General features: G+C 51.8%; 1 protein-coding gene across 1 annotated transcript in view; it reads right to left on the reverse strand.

The window, feature by feature from the left end:
* CDH22 (cadherin 22) overlaps positions 1-18,331 on the reverse strand; it is a 78,841-nt gene that overhangs the window by 32,767 nt on the left and 27,743 nt on the right. The window contains exons 3-4 of the mRNA XM_058036016.1: positions 15,455-15,749; positions 4,910-5,029 (exon numbers count right to left, since the gene is read on the reverse strand). Of these exons, the coding sequence (XP_057891999.1) occupies positions 4,910-5,029; positions 15,455-15,749 (415 nt within the window). The remainder of the gene's footprint in view (positions 1-4,909; positions 5,030-15,454; positions 15,750-18,331) is intronic.

Raw genomic sequence — 18,331 nt, forward strand, 5'->3', positions numbered from 1 at the left:
TGGGCCATAAAAAGTCAAGCTTTTAGTATCTCCAGGGATGGAAGTGCCACCATCATGGTGACAATTCTTGTCTTCCTGCCATTTGGGTCTCTTTAGTGTGCATGCCTGAGAAGAATCTGGGTCTGTCCCCTCTATCCATGCCTGAGAAGAATCTGGGTCTGTCTCCTCTATCTCTCTCTCCTATTTAGCTGGATAAAGCAGATTAATTTCTGCCAGCAGCCTGGTCAGTCAGATCAAACCCATCTCTGCCTCAGGCCAGGAATGGCAAGGCACCTGCCAAACTGACTGCAATTCCTCACCTGTGCCCTCACCTGCCTGCAGGGACACAGAAATACCAATATATCTGCCAAGACACCAGTCCTGCTGGAAGCACACATCCTGGAGGAGGTCAGCCCCTGCAGAAGAGGTCTTGGCTCCAAGAACCAGCACTTCAGTCTCCCTCCAGCCCCCATCCTGTCCTTCAGCTCAGCACAATTTGAGAGGAAGAAGCTAAAGGTGCTCTGAGTGAAATACAAGGCACAAAGGGTCAGGAGGTTCAGGAAGCACCTAACAAGGGCTTGTTCCAGGCTGCAATCAGCCTTGCCCATGCCAGTGCAGAGACAGCACACTCACCCTTCCTTTGTCCCTTCTTTTAGCAGCTAAGTCCCTCATCACTTAACATTAATTCCCTCAGCACATTAGTAGATACACTCTAATTTCCTCAAGATGACCAAACATACAATTTGGTCCCAAATCAGCTGAAGTTCCTTCACAGTCTCAGAAAAGGGCTGTTAATGTTCAATCTCACTGACAAGAGGAATCCCCTTAAATAGATGTGGCTTCTCTGCAGCCTCTTGTGCCTTACACTCAGCGTCCCTTGGGCCTGTGCACAGCTCTGGTGGATAAGGGACAGGGATGGGGCACAGACCTGCATAACCTCTGGGCACACAGAGACACACATCTGTGTTTCCAGGCACCAAGGAGTGTTTTTAACAAACCGGCAAGAGCAGCAGAGAAATGTGTCTGCCTCCCACCACCCCATCACACACACTAACAGCTCAGTGTGCAGCAGGCTCCCAGCCCCAGCTCCTCTCCCAGCCCAGCCTCGCTGCCCCAGGACCAGGCAGGTCTGTCTCCAAACACAGCAAGGCTGGCAGGTAGGGCTGGAATAACTGAGAACTGCACACAAATAACCATCAGCTTCATCCCAGCAGACCAGGATCTCCATTCTCCCTGGCATAAAAAGCTCCAAGCCCTTATGGCTCAGTCTTTAAATCAGGACACAGGCTCTAGAACTCAGGAGCTGGTTTAAGTCATCACAAATGCCAGACTGCATTTCAAATACCTTCTGGGTTCTGCCTTTTCCCTGCATTCAGCAGAGACAGATTTGAAGAACAACCTCTTCCTTATGGTAAAGAGCCAGGCTCCCATGCACAGCCCCAAACTGACAAGCTGGCTTTTAAGGAGGCAAACATAATGAAACCTATGGTGTTCCATGCTGTGGTTGCTCTATAACACTCAATATCCCTACAAAAGGATGAACAAGGCTGCTGGAAACAGGGACAGCAGGCTGTGGGGTGTTGAGCAGCTTCAGGGTCCTTCCCAAGGAAGGGATCACAGGCAGCAGTGAGTCTCCAGCCACACTGCCAGGGATGAGAAAGGGCACTGCAAAGGACAGGGGAACAGACACGAGCTGCCGGCCAAAAGAGAGATTTGCCCCTATAAAGGTGCATAATCTGCAGTGGTACAGAGAATGCAGGGTGATATCAAGCAGCAGCCCATGGATTTAAATGCACAAATTTCTCCTCTCATGTAAACGCACTCAGAGTGCCCACACTCAGGTGCACGTCTCCATATTGGAAAAGAATAAGCTTGAAAGATCTTGGTGAGGATGGGATTTCTGGAGCTGCCACTAAACCTCCCACCCTGTGTAACTTCGGGAGAGCTGGGCTTGTGGCCCAGCAGCAGCGAGGGGGATTCTGCTGCCAGATCAGTGCTCTCACCCAGAGCCAACACCCAGCACGGCAGCAGAAGAGGCTGTTTCCCCCTGGAAGCAGCAGGGCAGAGCTGTGTGCTGGTTGCTGTGAGAGCACAGCCTCCTGAGCAGATCAGGGCAGCCACAGCACGGGCACTGCTGCTCACCTGCTGCAAGGAGCAAAGATTGCCTGCACCCTGTCTGAGAGAGGAAGGCAGCACAAAGCTCACAAAGCTTAATGCCTGCAGGCTCTTGCAACAAGCCATGGGGATATTCTTACAGCTGGAAAGAAAACCTTGCCTCAAAAGCTTATGCATATAAAGCTCCCCACTCACACAAAAAGAAAGCCAGCCTTGACCTCCAGCACACACAGGTGAAGTTCTTGAACCTGATTTGGTGTACACAACACAAGTTTCAGTCTCTGAAACTAATCTCAAAGCATGAGAGTGGCTGCTGTATATGAAAGAAAGAAAAGCTCGTGTGCATCAGCTGTGCTTTCTCTTCACCACTATTCAATTCTGGAATCTTCCTGCAGCATAAATGCCATCCTGCTGCTCCCACTATTCCAGTGGAGCCATTTAGATGCTTGTCTCCCTCCAAAGAGAACCGAGGTGCTACAGGCACTCAGGGTTTACTGAGTGGCAGGACTTGGCACAGCACAGCAGCCAGACAGTTTGGGTTTGCCTCTGAAAGGTCCATTGAATACAAAATCCCAGCTGAACACTACAGCTGCAAACATCCACGAACAGGAGACAAAGTCAGCTACACATGGTCCATGTTCATGTACACAGGCATGGAAACCACTTCTGTACCTGTGCTATGAGGGAGGGTGTGAAAAGAGCACAAGGCAAGGGGGGAAGAGAGAACCTGTGCTGGAAGGAGTCAGGGCTGAGGTGCTGTGCAAGGCAGCACATGCATGCATGCACCTGCAAGAAACAGCAGAGAAGGAGGTCAAAACCAAAAATGGAAATCAAATTGTTCTTCATTATCATATATTATAAGAAATGTAACATGCCAAGTTTTTATGGTTCTTTTTATGGCCATTAATAACAATGGTGGCTCTGAGAGCTGCGCTGCTGCTATGGATAATTAAATCTTATGCTCGGGGCAGAAGCTGGGCCACCTCGGGCAATCAGACTTGGATTCCCCTGTGCAGCATAAAGTCTTGTTCTAACAGAATGAGGGTGGGAGCAGGTGGGTGTGTGTTTGGATGGATATGATGACACTTTGTGCCCCCACAGCACTGCAGCCACAACTTGAGGGGCTGATGGGCAGAGCTGCAGCCCTGCAGTGCTGGGGAGGCAGCTGCCACAGGCCATTTGCAGCTCAGAGACCCCAGAGTCAGCCCCAACACCTGTGTTAGCAGCCAGATATCCTGCAAGCAGACATGCTCAAGAGGGGCTGGAGTCTTCTGCAGACTGTCAGCAATTTTGTCTTTGTGAAACACAAGCAAGTAAAACAGTAAATCAACCCCCCAGTGTATGAAACAGCCAGCTTGAGAATTAAGATACAAAAAGTCAAGGAATCAAGAAGCCTGGATTCCCAGAGTGACATTAATTCTCACCACAGTCCCACAGGGCACATTTTAGTTTATGCCTTAATACAGAGCATTAATGTGGCAGGAAGCTGAGCCTCTGCACGTCCTGGCTTGTGCATTGGCTCCCAGTGGTCCCTCTCCATTCCAGCAGCCAGACTTCACTCACACAAAGCTGTCTCACATTAGCAGGATCTCACGTGCACCTGAATTTTCAGTGGTTAGCCTATTGTTCCTACACACACAATATAAAACAAAGCAAATCTGGCAGAGAAGAGAGCCCAGGTGCAACAGCTCCTGAGCAAGGCGTGGGTACAGCCCCAGCCTGCTGCTTGTGCCCTCTCCCCCCTGCACCAACCTCAGTCCAGACAGAGGCATTTCCCAGCACAGGCCACAGTGTCAGGAGTGTGCAGGAACTCCCAAACCCCCAAATCTGAGCATTCCTTCAGCAGCAGCCAGGCTGGTGGCAGAGCCAGGGCTGGGCCCAGCTTCCCCATGTGCACAGAGCACTGTCAGGAGCTGGAGGGTTTCTTGCAGGTGCAGAGGCTCAGGCACACAGACCTTCTTCACACTTACACCAGCATCTCCAAACAAATCCCAGCCTTAGAAAATATCAGCACAGACACAGATCAGCCCGACAGAGACTTGGGACTCCAGCCCAGTTCATGCCACTGTGGTTCAGCAATAGGGTGGGGAGGACTTTGCTGTCCAGTTTTCCAGCACAAGCTGCAGCTCCTCATCCTGCTTGTCCTTTGACAAATTTTCCTTAAACTACAGGGCACTTTACTGCATGCTTTGTGCCTTAAATATCCCTTATTAGCATTTGAGTGTCTTCCCTTCTTAGCAAGCTTGTGAGGCTCTCATTAAGGGTAATGAGAGTCAAACTCCTGGGAGGCAAGGAGAATATATACCCCAACATCTCCTGGTTATGGTCTACTCTAACCAGTATGTCAGAGCATCATCTGCCAGGGATTTATTACAGAGGCATTTTACAACAGGCTCTATTATAAGTTATTAAGGAATGGAGCAGCTTCTACTGTTCTTTCATTAAATATTAATAGAACATTTATAAACCTATCCTTAATTTAAAGTGTTACCTTTAATCAAAGCCCTGGTGATAATGATGCAGCCTTTGGTAAGGCCCCTTTGGTAGTATTTAAACCTTCTCCACTGAAGTTTTATGTGCCTGTGGGGGCATTCCTGCTCCAGGCAGAGAGGAGCTCTGGCCAGTGCAGGTGCAGACCAGGCACTCTGGGCATGCAGCTGCAGATCCTGCTGCAGGCAGGGCAAGGAGCTGGGCAGCAGCTTCCTCTGCAACAGCCCTGCCAGCAGCATCCAGCACCAGTGGCCAGCAGGGAGGCACAGATGTGGCTCACAGCCACGTGGGATGTCGTGGCCCAGCCCAGCTGGGTGCTGCTCACCTGTTTTGCTGTCCACAGTGAAGTGCTGCTCCCCCTCCAGCACGCTGTAGACCACCCTGGCACTGCTCCCGTAGGTGGGGTCGTCGGCATCAGAGGCCATCACCTGCATCACAGAGGTGCCTGCAGCAGGGACAAGGAGGGAAACAGAAACTCAGGCAGGAATTTAGAAGAGCAGCACAGTGCTCAGAGCAGGGCCCAACACTGATTGCTTGCACATGATGAGGGGAAGGAGAACAGCTGGGTGCAAATGCAGCATCACCTCCCCACCAACACCTGAGAGCCAGGACTCCAGACACAAATGTCTCTGGTGTGCTGCAGAGTGGCAGCAGGGACAGGATCCTGGAGCAGGACCTGCTCTCCAGGAGATCACTGCTCTGATCAGATGGGAGCTTTCCCCCAGTAGCTTTCTACTGGACCATGCGGGGATGTCATACTGGCACGTGCCCTTCCTGTCAGCACAGAGGGAGTGACAAGGTCACCTCCAGCACAGAGGGACCACCCAGCTGGGGCCTGACCCACACTGCAGCAGGCAGACCTGCCCAGGGACAGCAGCCTGAGGAGAGGAGAGGCTTTCACTCACCCAGACATAGCACCAGGTCCTCATGCTCTACACGTAGCAGGGCAGGAGGACTATAAATTGGATAAAAGTCCATCAAATGTCTGCAATTAAGTTATTGATTTTCAAGGCTGCCTCATTAAACTGGGTACTTCACTCCAACTGTCCCTGTGATGGCTTTAATTTGACATCATGTTCAATTTAACAAAAGCAGGACCCAGGACATGAGGGTGGGGGCAGGAGCAAAGGGGCTGAGATGCAGAGAGACAACAGAAGGGAGAAAGGAAGGGAAGCCTACCCCTGCCTAGAGACATCTTGAGAGAGGAGGTGGTGTGACCAAAGCACTCTGAGGACAGGTTAACATGTTCCATCTCCAGCACCAGATTTGGTTCATCCCTGCCCAGAGGTCAAGCACTGGCAGCAGTCAGACAAAAGCAGCCTCTGTTCCTCTGTTCCTGTGTCACAGGAGGCAGATATGGAGCTGAAACTCTCCAGAGGAGGATAAGGAGCTTCAGTCCCTGGTGCCTTCCTCCTCATCCAAGGCTGCAGGCAAGGCAGGGATTTCCTGCACCAGCCCTGCCCAGACTCAGGCAGGAGATGAGGCAGCACAGCACAGTGCTGCTGCGAGCAGCTGGGATGCACAGGCTCCCCCTGCCCAGTTCACTCTGATCTCCTGGAAAGGGTGTTCACTGAGGGAAACGAGCAGTTACCATGGTTGCTTTTCATTCTCCCTGGCAGCCTTCTCAGAGCTGCAGCTCTGCTGATAACAGGAGAATCCCCCTCATCAGTCTTCAGCAACAAGCTAGTTTGAGTCAACTTATTTATGCTTTGCTGTCTCCAGTGGAGTTATGGTGCATCCCTGCCAGGCACGTCCAGATTTTACACCACGGCAACACTGGCTCTCTGCCTGGCAAACAACTGTTCAAGAAATACTATTGCTGCATTTCCTCCTCCTCTCCCTGCCATAACACAGCTCCTTCAGGCAGGTATGAGCCAAGGCACATCACTCCCACACCAGCCCTGCACATTCCCCCGGGCAGCCTGGCACGCTCCCTCGGGAAGCTTCTGATCAGAAGGCAAAAACAGGGACCAGAGGAGGGAGATGACACCAGGGTCTCCAACATCCTTCTCCCAGCTGCAGGAGAGAAGCCTCCTAGGGATGCTGGAGGTGCCAAAGTCTGAGGATCATAGCAAGCAGTACCTGCTTGTGATGGTGTTCAGTTCACAGGGGTCTCAGACTGAGGGAAAAGACGAGGATCTGACTCTATGTTTCAGAAGGCTGATTTATTATTTTATGATATATATTACATTAAAACTATACTAAAGAATAGAAAAAAGGATTCCATCAGAAGACTAGCTAAGAAAAGCATAATAAAGAATGATAACAAAGGCTTGTGGCTTGGACTCTCTGCCCAAGCAAGCTGGGCTGTGACTGGCGAATGATTAGAAACAACCAACATGGGCCAATCACAGATCCACCTGTTGCATTCCACAGCAGCAGATAATCAATGGTTACATTTTGTTCCTGAGGCCTCTCAGATTCCCAGGAGGAAAAATCCTAAGGAAAGGATTTTTCATAAAAGATGTCTGTGACACCTGCCCCTGGGAACAAGGGAGGGCACAGCCTGGCAGCAATCAGCTGAGAGCCCAGTGCCCACAGCAGCACCACTCCTGCCCCTGCAGCACAGGCAGACCCTGCTGGCTTTGCACAAACATCTTTCACCCCAAGAACCACTTGCTCCTGCTGAGGGTTAGGAGATTCAACCCTCACCCACAGGGACACAAGCCCATCAGTTTATTTCCCTGCCCTTGCCCTGTACACCCTGTGTCAGGACTGCACATTTGCAGACAGAGCAGGTGCCCCAAGGACCACACCACAGCCTCCTGCTCCAGCCCTGTTTGTGCAGTCATCCCAAGGCAGGGATCAGGAGAGGCAGGCTGGCCACTAAACGTTTGCACCAGCCTCTGCATCTCAAGATGCATTCATTCAATTGCACAACTCACCTCCTAATCCATCCCTGTCAGGCACAGCTGTAGTCCCTGTGTTCCAGAATTTACCTGGACGCTGCCAAGCTGCAGAGTCTGAAGAGGAGGCAGGACTGTGCCCACCCAGAGCATGGTTTGTGTCACCATTCCAAGCCATGCCCTGGATAGGTGAGGGAGGCTGCTGCTCTCAGGTTTCCTGTGCCAGCACTGAAAGCTCCTGGCCCACACCAGCTGGGCACTCCCAAGAACTGGAAAAACAGGGCAGCAGCTCCAGCTCCAGGTGCCAGGGGGAAGCCCCATGTTTGGGACCAGAGTTTTCTGCTCAAGGGCAAGGGAAACCAAGCAGCATTGCAGCAAGACACCTTCACTCAGAGGCAGAGACGGGCCCCAGTGCCCTTGGGCTGCAGCCAGCAATGCCAGAGGTGATGGAGGCTCTGCCCTTCCCCACCTGCCCTCACAGCATCTCATTAACAAAAGAGCAACATCAGCCAGGTAGGGTGCACTGACCCCTTTTTGTGCCTTGACTTCTTGTCTGCAAAGATGCCTGCTCAAGGTCACCTAAAGGGGATCAGGAATTTATTAGTTTAACTTTCCAGCACCCTCCCCTAGCCTCCATTTATCCCCTTCCCACCCTTCCCTGTCCATGTGAAGAGCAGTGGCATTCAATTTCAGCTGAACCTGGTCCCCTCCTTCCTGCAGAGACAAGCTTTCCCTGGCTCCCACCCTGCTCCAATATTAGTCTCTGCTCTCCAAGCACAGCACTGCCCACAGCAAGTACAGAATGTACAGCTTTTATTTAGTTTTCTGGCACATGCCTTAGCCATAAAAGATACACTAAATAAAATCTAAACATCCATCATGTACTCTATCACCCGCCTCCCATAACCAAGGAGCCTAAGCCCATATCCAGAGAGATAATTAGACATGTAAAATGAGATAAGACCTTGGTTCCTCCCCCAACAAGCTCACTCCACAGATCAGAGGAAACCAACAATGTTACATAAAAATTAACAGGTCAGAATCCATCTCTAATTCTCCCTCTGCAACGGTGAGCTCTGGCACGGCAGATCAAACAAACCCTGATTTCCTCCAGAAGGAAGGGAGAGCAAGACCCTCACTTCCCTCAGCCTAGCTGGCTGTGGCTGCCAGCCATCCTCTGTCCCCATGGGCCCTGCTTGGGCTGTCCCCATTCCTCACCCTGAGCCATCCTGGAGATGTGCCAGGGCCAGCAGCCAGCCCTGAGCTCTGCCAGCAGCATCCCTGCTCTGCTGTGAGCAGGGTCAGCAGGGCAAGAGGGGCTGCCCATGCCCAGAGGTGCCCGTGATGCCCCACTGTGGTGTTTGTGGGGGTCCCTAGGATGAGATGAGAGATGAGAATCTGACTCCATGTTCTCAGAAGGTTGAGAATTATTATATTATATTATATTATATTATATTATATTATATTATATTATATTATATTATATTATATTATATTATATTATATTATATTATTATAGTATATTTATTATAGTATATTAATTATATTGTATTGATTATATAAATTCTATTCTATTCTATTTTAGAATGCTATACTAAAACTATACCAAAGAAAGAGAAGGATACAGACAGAAGGCTTAACAAGAATGAATAGGCTTAACAAGAATGAATAATAAAAACTTGTGACTGACGCAGAGAGTCCGACACAGCTGGCTGTGATTGGTTATGAAATAAAAACAATTCACATGTTTGGATAAGCAATCTCCAGACCACATTCCAGAGCAGTAAAACGTGGAGAAGCTGAGGCTTCTCACCTTCCCAGGAGAAGAAATCCTGGCGAAGGGATTTTTCAGAAAATACCACGGTGATATTTTCCCTGCAGGAGCAGGGTCCCTCCCCTGAGGGCAGCCCCCAGAGCCACCCTGCCATGCTGAGTGTCCCCAGGGCTGGCAGGGCACAGCAGCCCAGCCCAGTGCCCTGCATGGCATGGATGGGCTCTGCAGGGCACCTCTGCAATGCCAATGCAGGCCTGTCCTGGCACCTGTGGCTGCCTTCCCACAGGACCCAGAGCCTCTGGGGCCATCCCTGCATGAAAAGGCTGAGAGCTCCAGGCCACTTGCTATGCCACTCACTGCAAACACGTTCAGCTAAAAGAAATGTTGACAGGCAAACTCCAAACACATCCACGAGCAGAGAGGCCCTGCACTGAATCCACAAGGAGGTGCCTGGGACCTGTCACTTCCCCAGGGACAGAAGCACAGCCAGGCTCTGGGCAGGCAAAGAGGCAAATAAGCAGTAGGGAAAACCAGCACTTGCTAAACTTGGCTGTCTCTCCTCATGGCAGCATTCACTGTTCTGTGGTGAAACCAGGAGCATCCAGATGCTCTCCAGACCAGCTCTGGGGCTCAGTTGCCACCTGCAGAGAGCAGGGACACTTTCTGGGCATGCAGAGAGCCCTTTCTGTGGGATCTGGCCAGCTCCAGGACAGCACTGGGGCACTCCAGCCCTGCAGAACATCAGGGGCCCTGCAAGGAGTGCTGTGTCATGCAAAGCCATATTCCCTGGTCTGATGCCAGCGTGCAGCACTCCCATCCCAGGTGCCTGGGTGCCATGGGGCAGGAGGGAGTTTATAAACAATGCAATTTACAGCTTTTCTCTGGCCCCAAACACCTGCAGTGGCTGATGCACCCCAGACACATTCAGGCAGGACACCAGGGAAAAAAAGAACTGGAGTAGCTTCAAAATTACTGGAGCAGAAGTGAGTTTCTTGCAATCTTGTGAACATCCTGACTTGGTAGAAAGCCAGGCCCAGAGGAGATTCTCTGCACAGCCCTGTCACCCCACAGGACAAGCCCCAGGGCAGTAACCAGGGTGCAATTGCTCCAATCTGCTACTCTGAAACTTCTTTTGGGGTATCTGGCCAGAGAAAGGCACTGCACAAAGCACCCCAGCCCCTGGAATGGAGCAGATAAACGTGGTGCCATGGGGAGCAAACCACAGCATCCCATGGAGGGGCTGAGGTCCCTGAGGGGCTGGATGAGATCCCCACCTGGGCAGAGCAGTGTTTGAGCCTGTCCTGTGACCCAGAGCACAGTGCACAAGGGGAAGGACTCCCCTCACCAAGGACAGACAGACAGGGCAGCCCCAGCTCCCAGCAGCTTCCAGATACACAAAGTGACTTCAGCACTCCCCAGCAAGGGGGGTGTGTGGGGCAAATCCGATTGCCTGCAAGTGTTCTGGCTGTATGGTAAACAAAGTGTTTTTCTCTGCTTCCAGCACGGAGATTAAACAATTTCTTTTCACAATAATCACTTCTGCATTCAGCCAGCTTTGTGCTGGAGTCAGGGCTTGACCCCAAGTTTCTGTCTGTACAGCCAAATCGCCTCTAATCTGGACATGGTGCTACACAGAGAAATGAGAGTGAAATGCACCAAGGGAGGAAGGAGTGATGCTCTGATGGAAGCATATGCCTTTCCTGGCATGCTCCTCTCTCCAGACCCTGCCTGCTCCCCAGGGACCCCCCAAGTGAGCTCTGGGCTGCAACACCCACCCTGTGCAACCAGCAGAGCTGTCTGACAGGACAGTGTGCTGGATTTGGGCTCACGCCTCAGTGCAGCAGACAGCTGCTAAGCAGACCCCAGGGAGATCAGGAAAGGAGCCCAAAATACAGCTAATTTTAGCACCTCCTGTAACAAGGTGAAGCTCCTGCAGTTCCAAGGCAGTTGGCTGGGTCCCATCCTACATTTTCCTGAAGCTGCAGGTCTCTCCCTTTGGTGCTGGATTCTGCTCAACTCTGATGTCTTGAAGAGATCCACCCAAGGGTATCCAGAGAGGCTGAGCCTGGGGTGCCAGTACAGAGCAAGCTCTTGACCAGCAGCCTCTCCTTGAGGTGACAGGACAGCAGTGAACAGGATTTGCAGCTCAGGCCCCATCCTGCACACACACTGCTCCTTGGTACGCACGCTGTGGGCACAGGGCAGTCAGTGAAAATACTCCCCAGGAGCCCCTGCCCTCCTCAGCCTGGGTGACTCCAGGGCATTGCCTCCAGCCCAGCTCCCTCTGGGGGCTGAGCAGGGACCTCTCCATCCCTCTACAGACCCAGCTGCCCTCCCTGCCAGGCTGCAAACCTCCCACAGCAGCTGCACTGCTGCTCCTGATGCCCCAGGCCAGACCTGGTTTCTCCAGAAAAGCCAACTGCTGGTTTTTGAGCTGGTTCTGCTGCGCCAAGGGAGGCCAGATAAAGCTATTGGGTCAGCTTCCATTTTGGATGTGCTTCTTCCAAGTGCAGGGTATCCCTGTGTAGGAAACAATGCCTTCTCCAGCCTGGCTCATAGGCTGGGGCTGGCTCCAGGCACCACCTCTGCCCTTTACAAATCCCTTATCCTCCTGACCATCCTGCATCTGCCACTATTGATCCATCAGATAACAACAGCAATCCTTTCTCTTTTCCCTCTGCAGAGGTTCACAATGAGTTTGGATGAGTTCATGGAAGACAGATACTAAAGCTGACTAAACCCCCAGAAACCACCCACAGCCAAAGAAATTTCCAAGCTGAAAACAGATGCTGGCTGGGAGAATATTAAGAGGAGCATCACATGTCCTGTGTGTGCTGCTCCTCCTTGCTGAGAATGCACTTTGACCACTGCCAAGGCAAGATCTGGAACAAAGAGGCCTTTAGAGCACCCCCAGTCTCAGTCTCAGTACACACACACTGCCCTGGCCCCAGCACAGAGCAAGGGCAGCTGTGCTGCAAAGCACTCCCAGTTACTCTGAGAGTTTGTGCACTTCTCTCATTTGTTATTCCCTCTTAGACACTAGGAAATCAAATGACTTTCCCTCCCAATTAGTACTCCTTCATTATGCAAATAATGTCCTTTGATCTGCTCCTGCTGTCACAGAGCGGATCTGACTGTATTTGGTTTATTCCTCTTCACGCCCCAGGAAGGCACCCACCTCTGGGAGCTGGGACTGAGCTCTTGGCAGGGAATGGAGAGCAGCTGAGAGCTGCCTTGACTGAGAACAAAAACCACCCAAGCACAAACCCCGGCGAGGTCTGGGAAGGCAAGACCACAGGAGGAGGAGGAAGAAGGGCTCACCCTTAACTCTTCAGGCTGGGATGGAGAGCAAAGGCTGCAGAGACAGGGAATGAGCAGCTCCAAGTTGGAGAGCAGCCCTGCCCTTGGAGTGCCCCCATCCCAGTCACCCAATTTTTACTACATTCATCTACTGCAGATGAATCCAGGAGGGTCTGAGAGCAGCTCGGCCACCAGCAGGTCCCCAGGCTTTGATCCTGATACACTAATAGCCAACCTAAGTTCTCCAGCCTTCAATCTCCTGCTTGGCCAACACCAAGCTGGGATCACCTCCATCCACACTCAGGAAGGCAGCAAGGCACACTCCCCAGTCACGCTCCCACAGCTCTAGGGAAGATGCTATGTCCAGCTCAGACAGCAAATATCAATAATCAATAACAACCACAACAAAGCCATGAGCACAGCTGCACCCAGCCTTGATGCCACACAAGGAGCACGCCCACACAAAAAGGGCTTGGCAGGTCTCTTCCCACAAGAATATCCTGAACTTCACCTCCCTGAGCCAGCAGCTTCCCATACCCTGCACCCTCAGCCCTTCCTGCAGCATCTGGAGCTGAACTTCTCACACCAGGTCCATGAGCAGCCCCATCCACCTCCCAGCTGCTGAACCTCGGAGGGTTGAGCAGAAAGCTCCTTGCCAGCCTTGCTGTTTATGCTTTCACAGGCTGTGCCCATCTTGTCCTTCGTGCTGCCTTTCCTGGCAAAGCCCAGGGAGAAGTGGGAAGGAATTGGGCACTTGCAGCAGCCTCCAGTGTGTCCCTCCAGCTCTGCACTCACACTGCTGGGGCCCAGGCAGCAGCAGCATGGAAGGATGATGTGTGAGACCCTCCCTGCGCTGTCTCCAGGGCCAGGCTGCTCTGGAGGAGCCCATGCACCCCCCAGCATGGCCAGACTGCAGGCAGGTAGCCTGAAAGCAGAGCAGGCTCCTGGCTCCAGCTCCCCTCTCCAAGCACACAGCTGGGAAATGCAGCCCACGCCCTTCACAACACTTCTCTTCACTTTTAACTTCCGAGTATTTTAATTTGCAGGAATCGCCTTCTTTCATGTTGTGAAACCGTGTTTCTTTCTCCCTCTGATCTCCAATTTCGCATAGAAACTGTCTCCTTTGATATGTCTTGTTCACATCAGTCTGATCAGGCAGCTCCATAATTGTTAGTGATTTTCAAAGAACTGGGATCCTTGTCTAATACCCAGACTTGAGAATTCCTTGCTTTTTTAAATGTTGTTCAAGCAAATTAGATTAATTTAATTTCTTTCTTCCCTTTGGGAACAGGATGCCTCTTGCTTTGGTGCCCACATGCTGTCTTTCATTTCTCCAGGAGCACCCAGCTGTAGTTCAAGGGGTCACTCTGACTGAGGCAAGGATTTGCACAGGTAACTGGAAGCAGAAGAGCTTGTTCTGCATACATGAACAGAATCCAGGCAGTGGTAGCTCCTCTGGTGCAATTCCTGCACCTCTGTACCTGCTGCAGGCCACATTCCAGCCTTGCAATATGCTGCACATGAGCCATGGAGAGCTGGAGCTCTGTCCCAAGGCAGTGCAGACTGAGCACCATGCCCTGCCCTCTGCAGCCAGACCTTCCTGCAGCAGCACAGCAGGACCTGGTGGTTCTCCTGAGCTCCTCTCAAGCCCCTGGTGCTCTCAGCTGTCCCCCTGCCCTGGGGGCTCTGCACTCCTGGCACTGTTGCTGCCCCTGTGCTGTCTCAGCCCTTGCTGAGTGTTGGGGTCCTGCCTGATGTTCAGTGCCAGCCTTTCACAAGCTGTCTGCCACCTGGACACAGCCCTTGGGAACAGTGATTTATGGCTCCTGCTCACAGCACATGCCAACACACACAGCCTGCTGTAGGGGTAGGACAGGGCCCAGGGTGCACAGGGAATGCTGTGGCCTCAGGCAGTGCAGCTCCAGCCATTCTCCTGGACTCCAGCTGTGCTCTGCAGCATGGGAACCCAGCAGAAGTGAGGGCAGCAGTGCTGCAGCTCACACATCACCTCCCTGCACCCCTCCCAAAGCTTGGGTGGGCACAGTGCTGACTGCCCTGCTCTGCCATCCCAGGGGGATGGACTCGTGCAGCCTCATCATCATCAGCCTGGCCCTCAGAGCTTAATGAGGCTGATCACCAACACACCTGAGAGGGGCCTGCTGCCAAGGGGATGGGCACTAAAGGCTAACATGGGAAAGCCACACTTCTGTCACAGGGACATGAATTCCCCAGTCTCAGCCAGCAAGGCCTGGCCCCTCAGAGAAGGGCAGACCCAGCTGAGAAGGGGCTGGCAGTTCTGCATGGGGACACTCAAAGGGATGATGTCTGAGCAGCCCTGGGGCTCAGAAGAGCAGCAAGGCAGCACACAGAGGATGGCCTGAGCTGGGGGAGAGGCACCACTCAGACCAATCTGAACCACAGGCAGACTCTGTGAGCCCCTTGATTTGTGAGGGTTTAGTCCAACCAGCCAGCATGGTTGTGAGCCCCTTGATTTGTGAGGGTTTATTCCAACCACCCAGCCTTCAGGAGGGAGGGGGCTGTGCAAAGCCAGAGTCAATGCACAGCAGGCAGCTGGCACCACCACGACCCGTCCCCAGAGCACGGCTTAGGGCTGAGACTGAGCGCTCAGCCAAAGGCTGGCAATCAGCTCAGAGGATTTATCCACTTGTTTTTCTTAAGCCACCTTATTTATTTTCCCTTTTGGCTCCATAGCTCTGCAATCCCTGAGATTTGCAAGCAGTTTTTATGGGGTACGGTGGGCTCAAAGGAGTGACAAGAGAGAGATGCAGCTTTCCCAGCCCAGAGCAGACCAAGGTGTGACAGGGGAGAGGTGCAGCTTTCCCAGCCCAGAGCAGACCAAGGTGTGACAGGGGAGAGGTGCAGCTTTCCCAGCCCAGAGCAGACCAAGGTGTGACAGGAGAGAGGTGCAGCTTTCCCAGAGCAGACCTACCGACGGGGGACAGCTCGGCCACGCTGCCGATGTAGGGCCCCTCGAGGAAGCGCGGCTCGCTGTCGTTGATGTCCTGCACCTTGATGATGAACTCTGACTCGGGCTCCAGCAGCTGGTCTGTCTGTCTGTCCCGGGCCTGTGCCCTCAGTGTGTAGAAGGTTTTCTGCTCGCGGTCCAGGCGCTCGGTGGCGTGGATGTCCCCTGTGATCTCATCGATGAGGAAGATGGTGCCCGCGCCCTCCCCGGAGATGGTGTACTTGATGGAGCCGTCTCCTTCATCTGAGTCCGAGTGGATCTGCCAGGGAAAGAGGGAGAGGGTGGGAGCAGGCTGGGGATGTGCTTGTACCCTACCCCAGCCACCTGCCCATGGTCCCTGTGTGATGCCCCTCTGCTCTTGTTGGACTGGACAGTGACAGAGAGCACCACCAGACAACTCCTGCTGGTTGACATGAAGGCCCAATAAATTGGAATTAAAGGCCTGTCTTTACAGCTCTGCAGATTACAGATTCTGCCAGTGCCCACCCCCACTACAAACCAAGGGACAAACTCGTTTAATAAGGGGTTATGAGATGATGGAAAAGCAAAGGACAACTCAACTGCACTCCAAAGAAAGAGGTTCCCCTCTGGGCAAGGACCCAGGACTCTGGCAGCATGGGATCACCTCTCCCAAGCTGCACCATCAGCATCCCCTCCCTTCTACACAACCAACAGTTTTTTTCCCTTTTAATTGCCCAAAGTCCATCCTCATCCACCTGCTTTGCCTCAGCCACCCTCCATGATCTGGGCATCTGGTGCTGACAAGTCTCCCTGCTGGAGAGCTCACACACTTGCTGCACCCCTGTGCTGGGTTTGTGTTGCAGGGCAACAGGGGTCACAACATCCCATCACTATGCCCAGAGCACCACTTTGACAAAATCTGCAAAAGAGTGTGACAAATTGGCTCATGTCCAGGACTAAAAACAGACCCTGAGGAAGATGCCTTTGCAGGCAATCTCTGCTGCTTCATTTTTTAATTAAGACAATGTTTGGAATTAGGAAAAGAAAGGGTAAACAGCAGCTCCCCAACGACCAAGAGCTGACTGGAATCCAGGCCAGACGTCCAGAGATAATTTTATTGGTGGCATTAAACTGAGTTATGAGGTTTTTACAATCCAGCCACTTATGAGAAATCTATTAACAGTAACTGGACAGGCAGAATGCATCTTGACAAGGAGCAGCATGGGCATTAATTGGGACAATCCATAATGGGACAGGCCCCCGGAAAGGTTTCATCAGCTGCTTTCATTTGTTTCCTACAATTTTTGCTTAGAATCAGCAAAGTCATGTCCCCCCTCCGCAAAAAGAAAAAAGCCGTCCATTAATCGGCTAATGAAATATGAAAATGTTTATGGGCCATTCAATCTTCCAAACTGCAGTTCTATAATCCACCTTTCAGACATACAGCTCCACCAGCAAGAATTTATACCAGACCTGCCTCTTTTTTTACGATGCCTTCATTATATTTGTCTTGTTAGATACAGTTTATGTATTTATTTCACAAGTGAGGGACCCACACGTTAGGCAATTCAGTGCATTTTGCACAACATTCACAAATTACTGCCCATGGTGACATATCTCTCAAGGCTTGCCTGGAAGGAGACCTTCACTCAGCTCACAAATAGGGCTGTGAGCCCAGCAGAGTCTGGGACCACCGTGATGGCTTTGGCTGGAAATGTGCCTGGCCATCCTGACCTGGTCTGTGGGGATGGACATCCCAGCCTGGCCATCCAGTCCCCACCCTCCCCACAGGCTGGGGGAGAGCTTGCTGCCCTCTTCACTTTATCATCCTCTCCCAGCTCTCAGTGCTACTCCGTGAGCTTTTCAGAATGAAGGAGCACCAGGTCTGTACAGTGCAGGCAGCAGAAACCTGCATTTCCTGCTGAACACCGGGCTCATGATTAATAATTAGGCTAGAGATAAAGCATCCAGCACCACATTGAGCTCTCAGCACATCCTCTTCACATATTTGCTCATCACTGACTGCTTGGAGCAGGCACCAGCATCCCTGCAAACCGGAATGCTAGGAAGAAAAATGGAGCCTGGGCTCAAGGGGCTGCAGAGATTGATTTACAGGGGAAGATTAAAAGAGCTAAATCTGTGCTGCTTGGCTAAACAACAACTAATGGGGGAGGGCCGGATGGCAGACTACAGAAACACGAGGGGAGATGCCACAGAGCACATAGCAGGGATGTTCTCCCCTCCCTGTCACAGCAGGCAGGCTTGGGGAGCACCACGCAGCCTCAGGGCTCCCTCCACCCCTGGGCATGGCAGGACACTGATGTCACACAGCTCTGGGCCCCAAGAGCACAGGGACCACCCAGCCCTGCCTGCAGCTCAGCCCCAAGCAAGGAGAGCAGAGTCTGGGACATCCAGAGGGAGGACAATAGGCTGATCAGTCCCATTTGTTAAATGGGAAAATTGTTTCCTTGTCCTAAAAGACTACAACCAGAATTCTTACCAAGCCATTAATTACATACTAATAATTAAATCAAAATTAAATATGAACAGAGGTGCACATTCCTTATTAAAAGCAATTAAACAGAAAGCACAGATACACAAATAAAAAATGGCTCTGGGGCTAGAAAAGAAAGAAAATCAAATAAAAACTAGCCCGTAATAAAGGCGCACTCTGTTTGCTCCAACTCATAAAGCCCGAGTTCATCAATTTTCTTTAAATATTAGCAACTTAATTAAATCTGCTTTTTTCCCTTTAATCCTCTCCTCTATCTAAAATAGATCTGTCCACATGCAGAAGTTTGTAACTAGTGCTGACCCCATAATTCTATTTAAAAAACCCAAAGAAATCCACATCAAACTGACAGCAGCCTCAGGGGAAAT

The sequence above is a fragment of the Melospiza georgiana genome, chromosome 17 (genome assembly GCF_028018845.1).
Source record: "Melospiza georgiana isolate bMelGeo1 chromosome 17, bMelGeo1.pri, whole genome shotgun sequence".
In the NCBI taxonomy this organism is placed as follows: domain Eukaryota; kingdom Metazoa; phylum Chordata; class Aves; order Passeriformes; family Passerellidae; genus Melospiza; species Melospiza georgiana.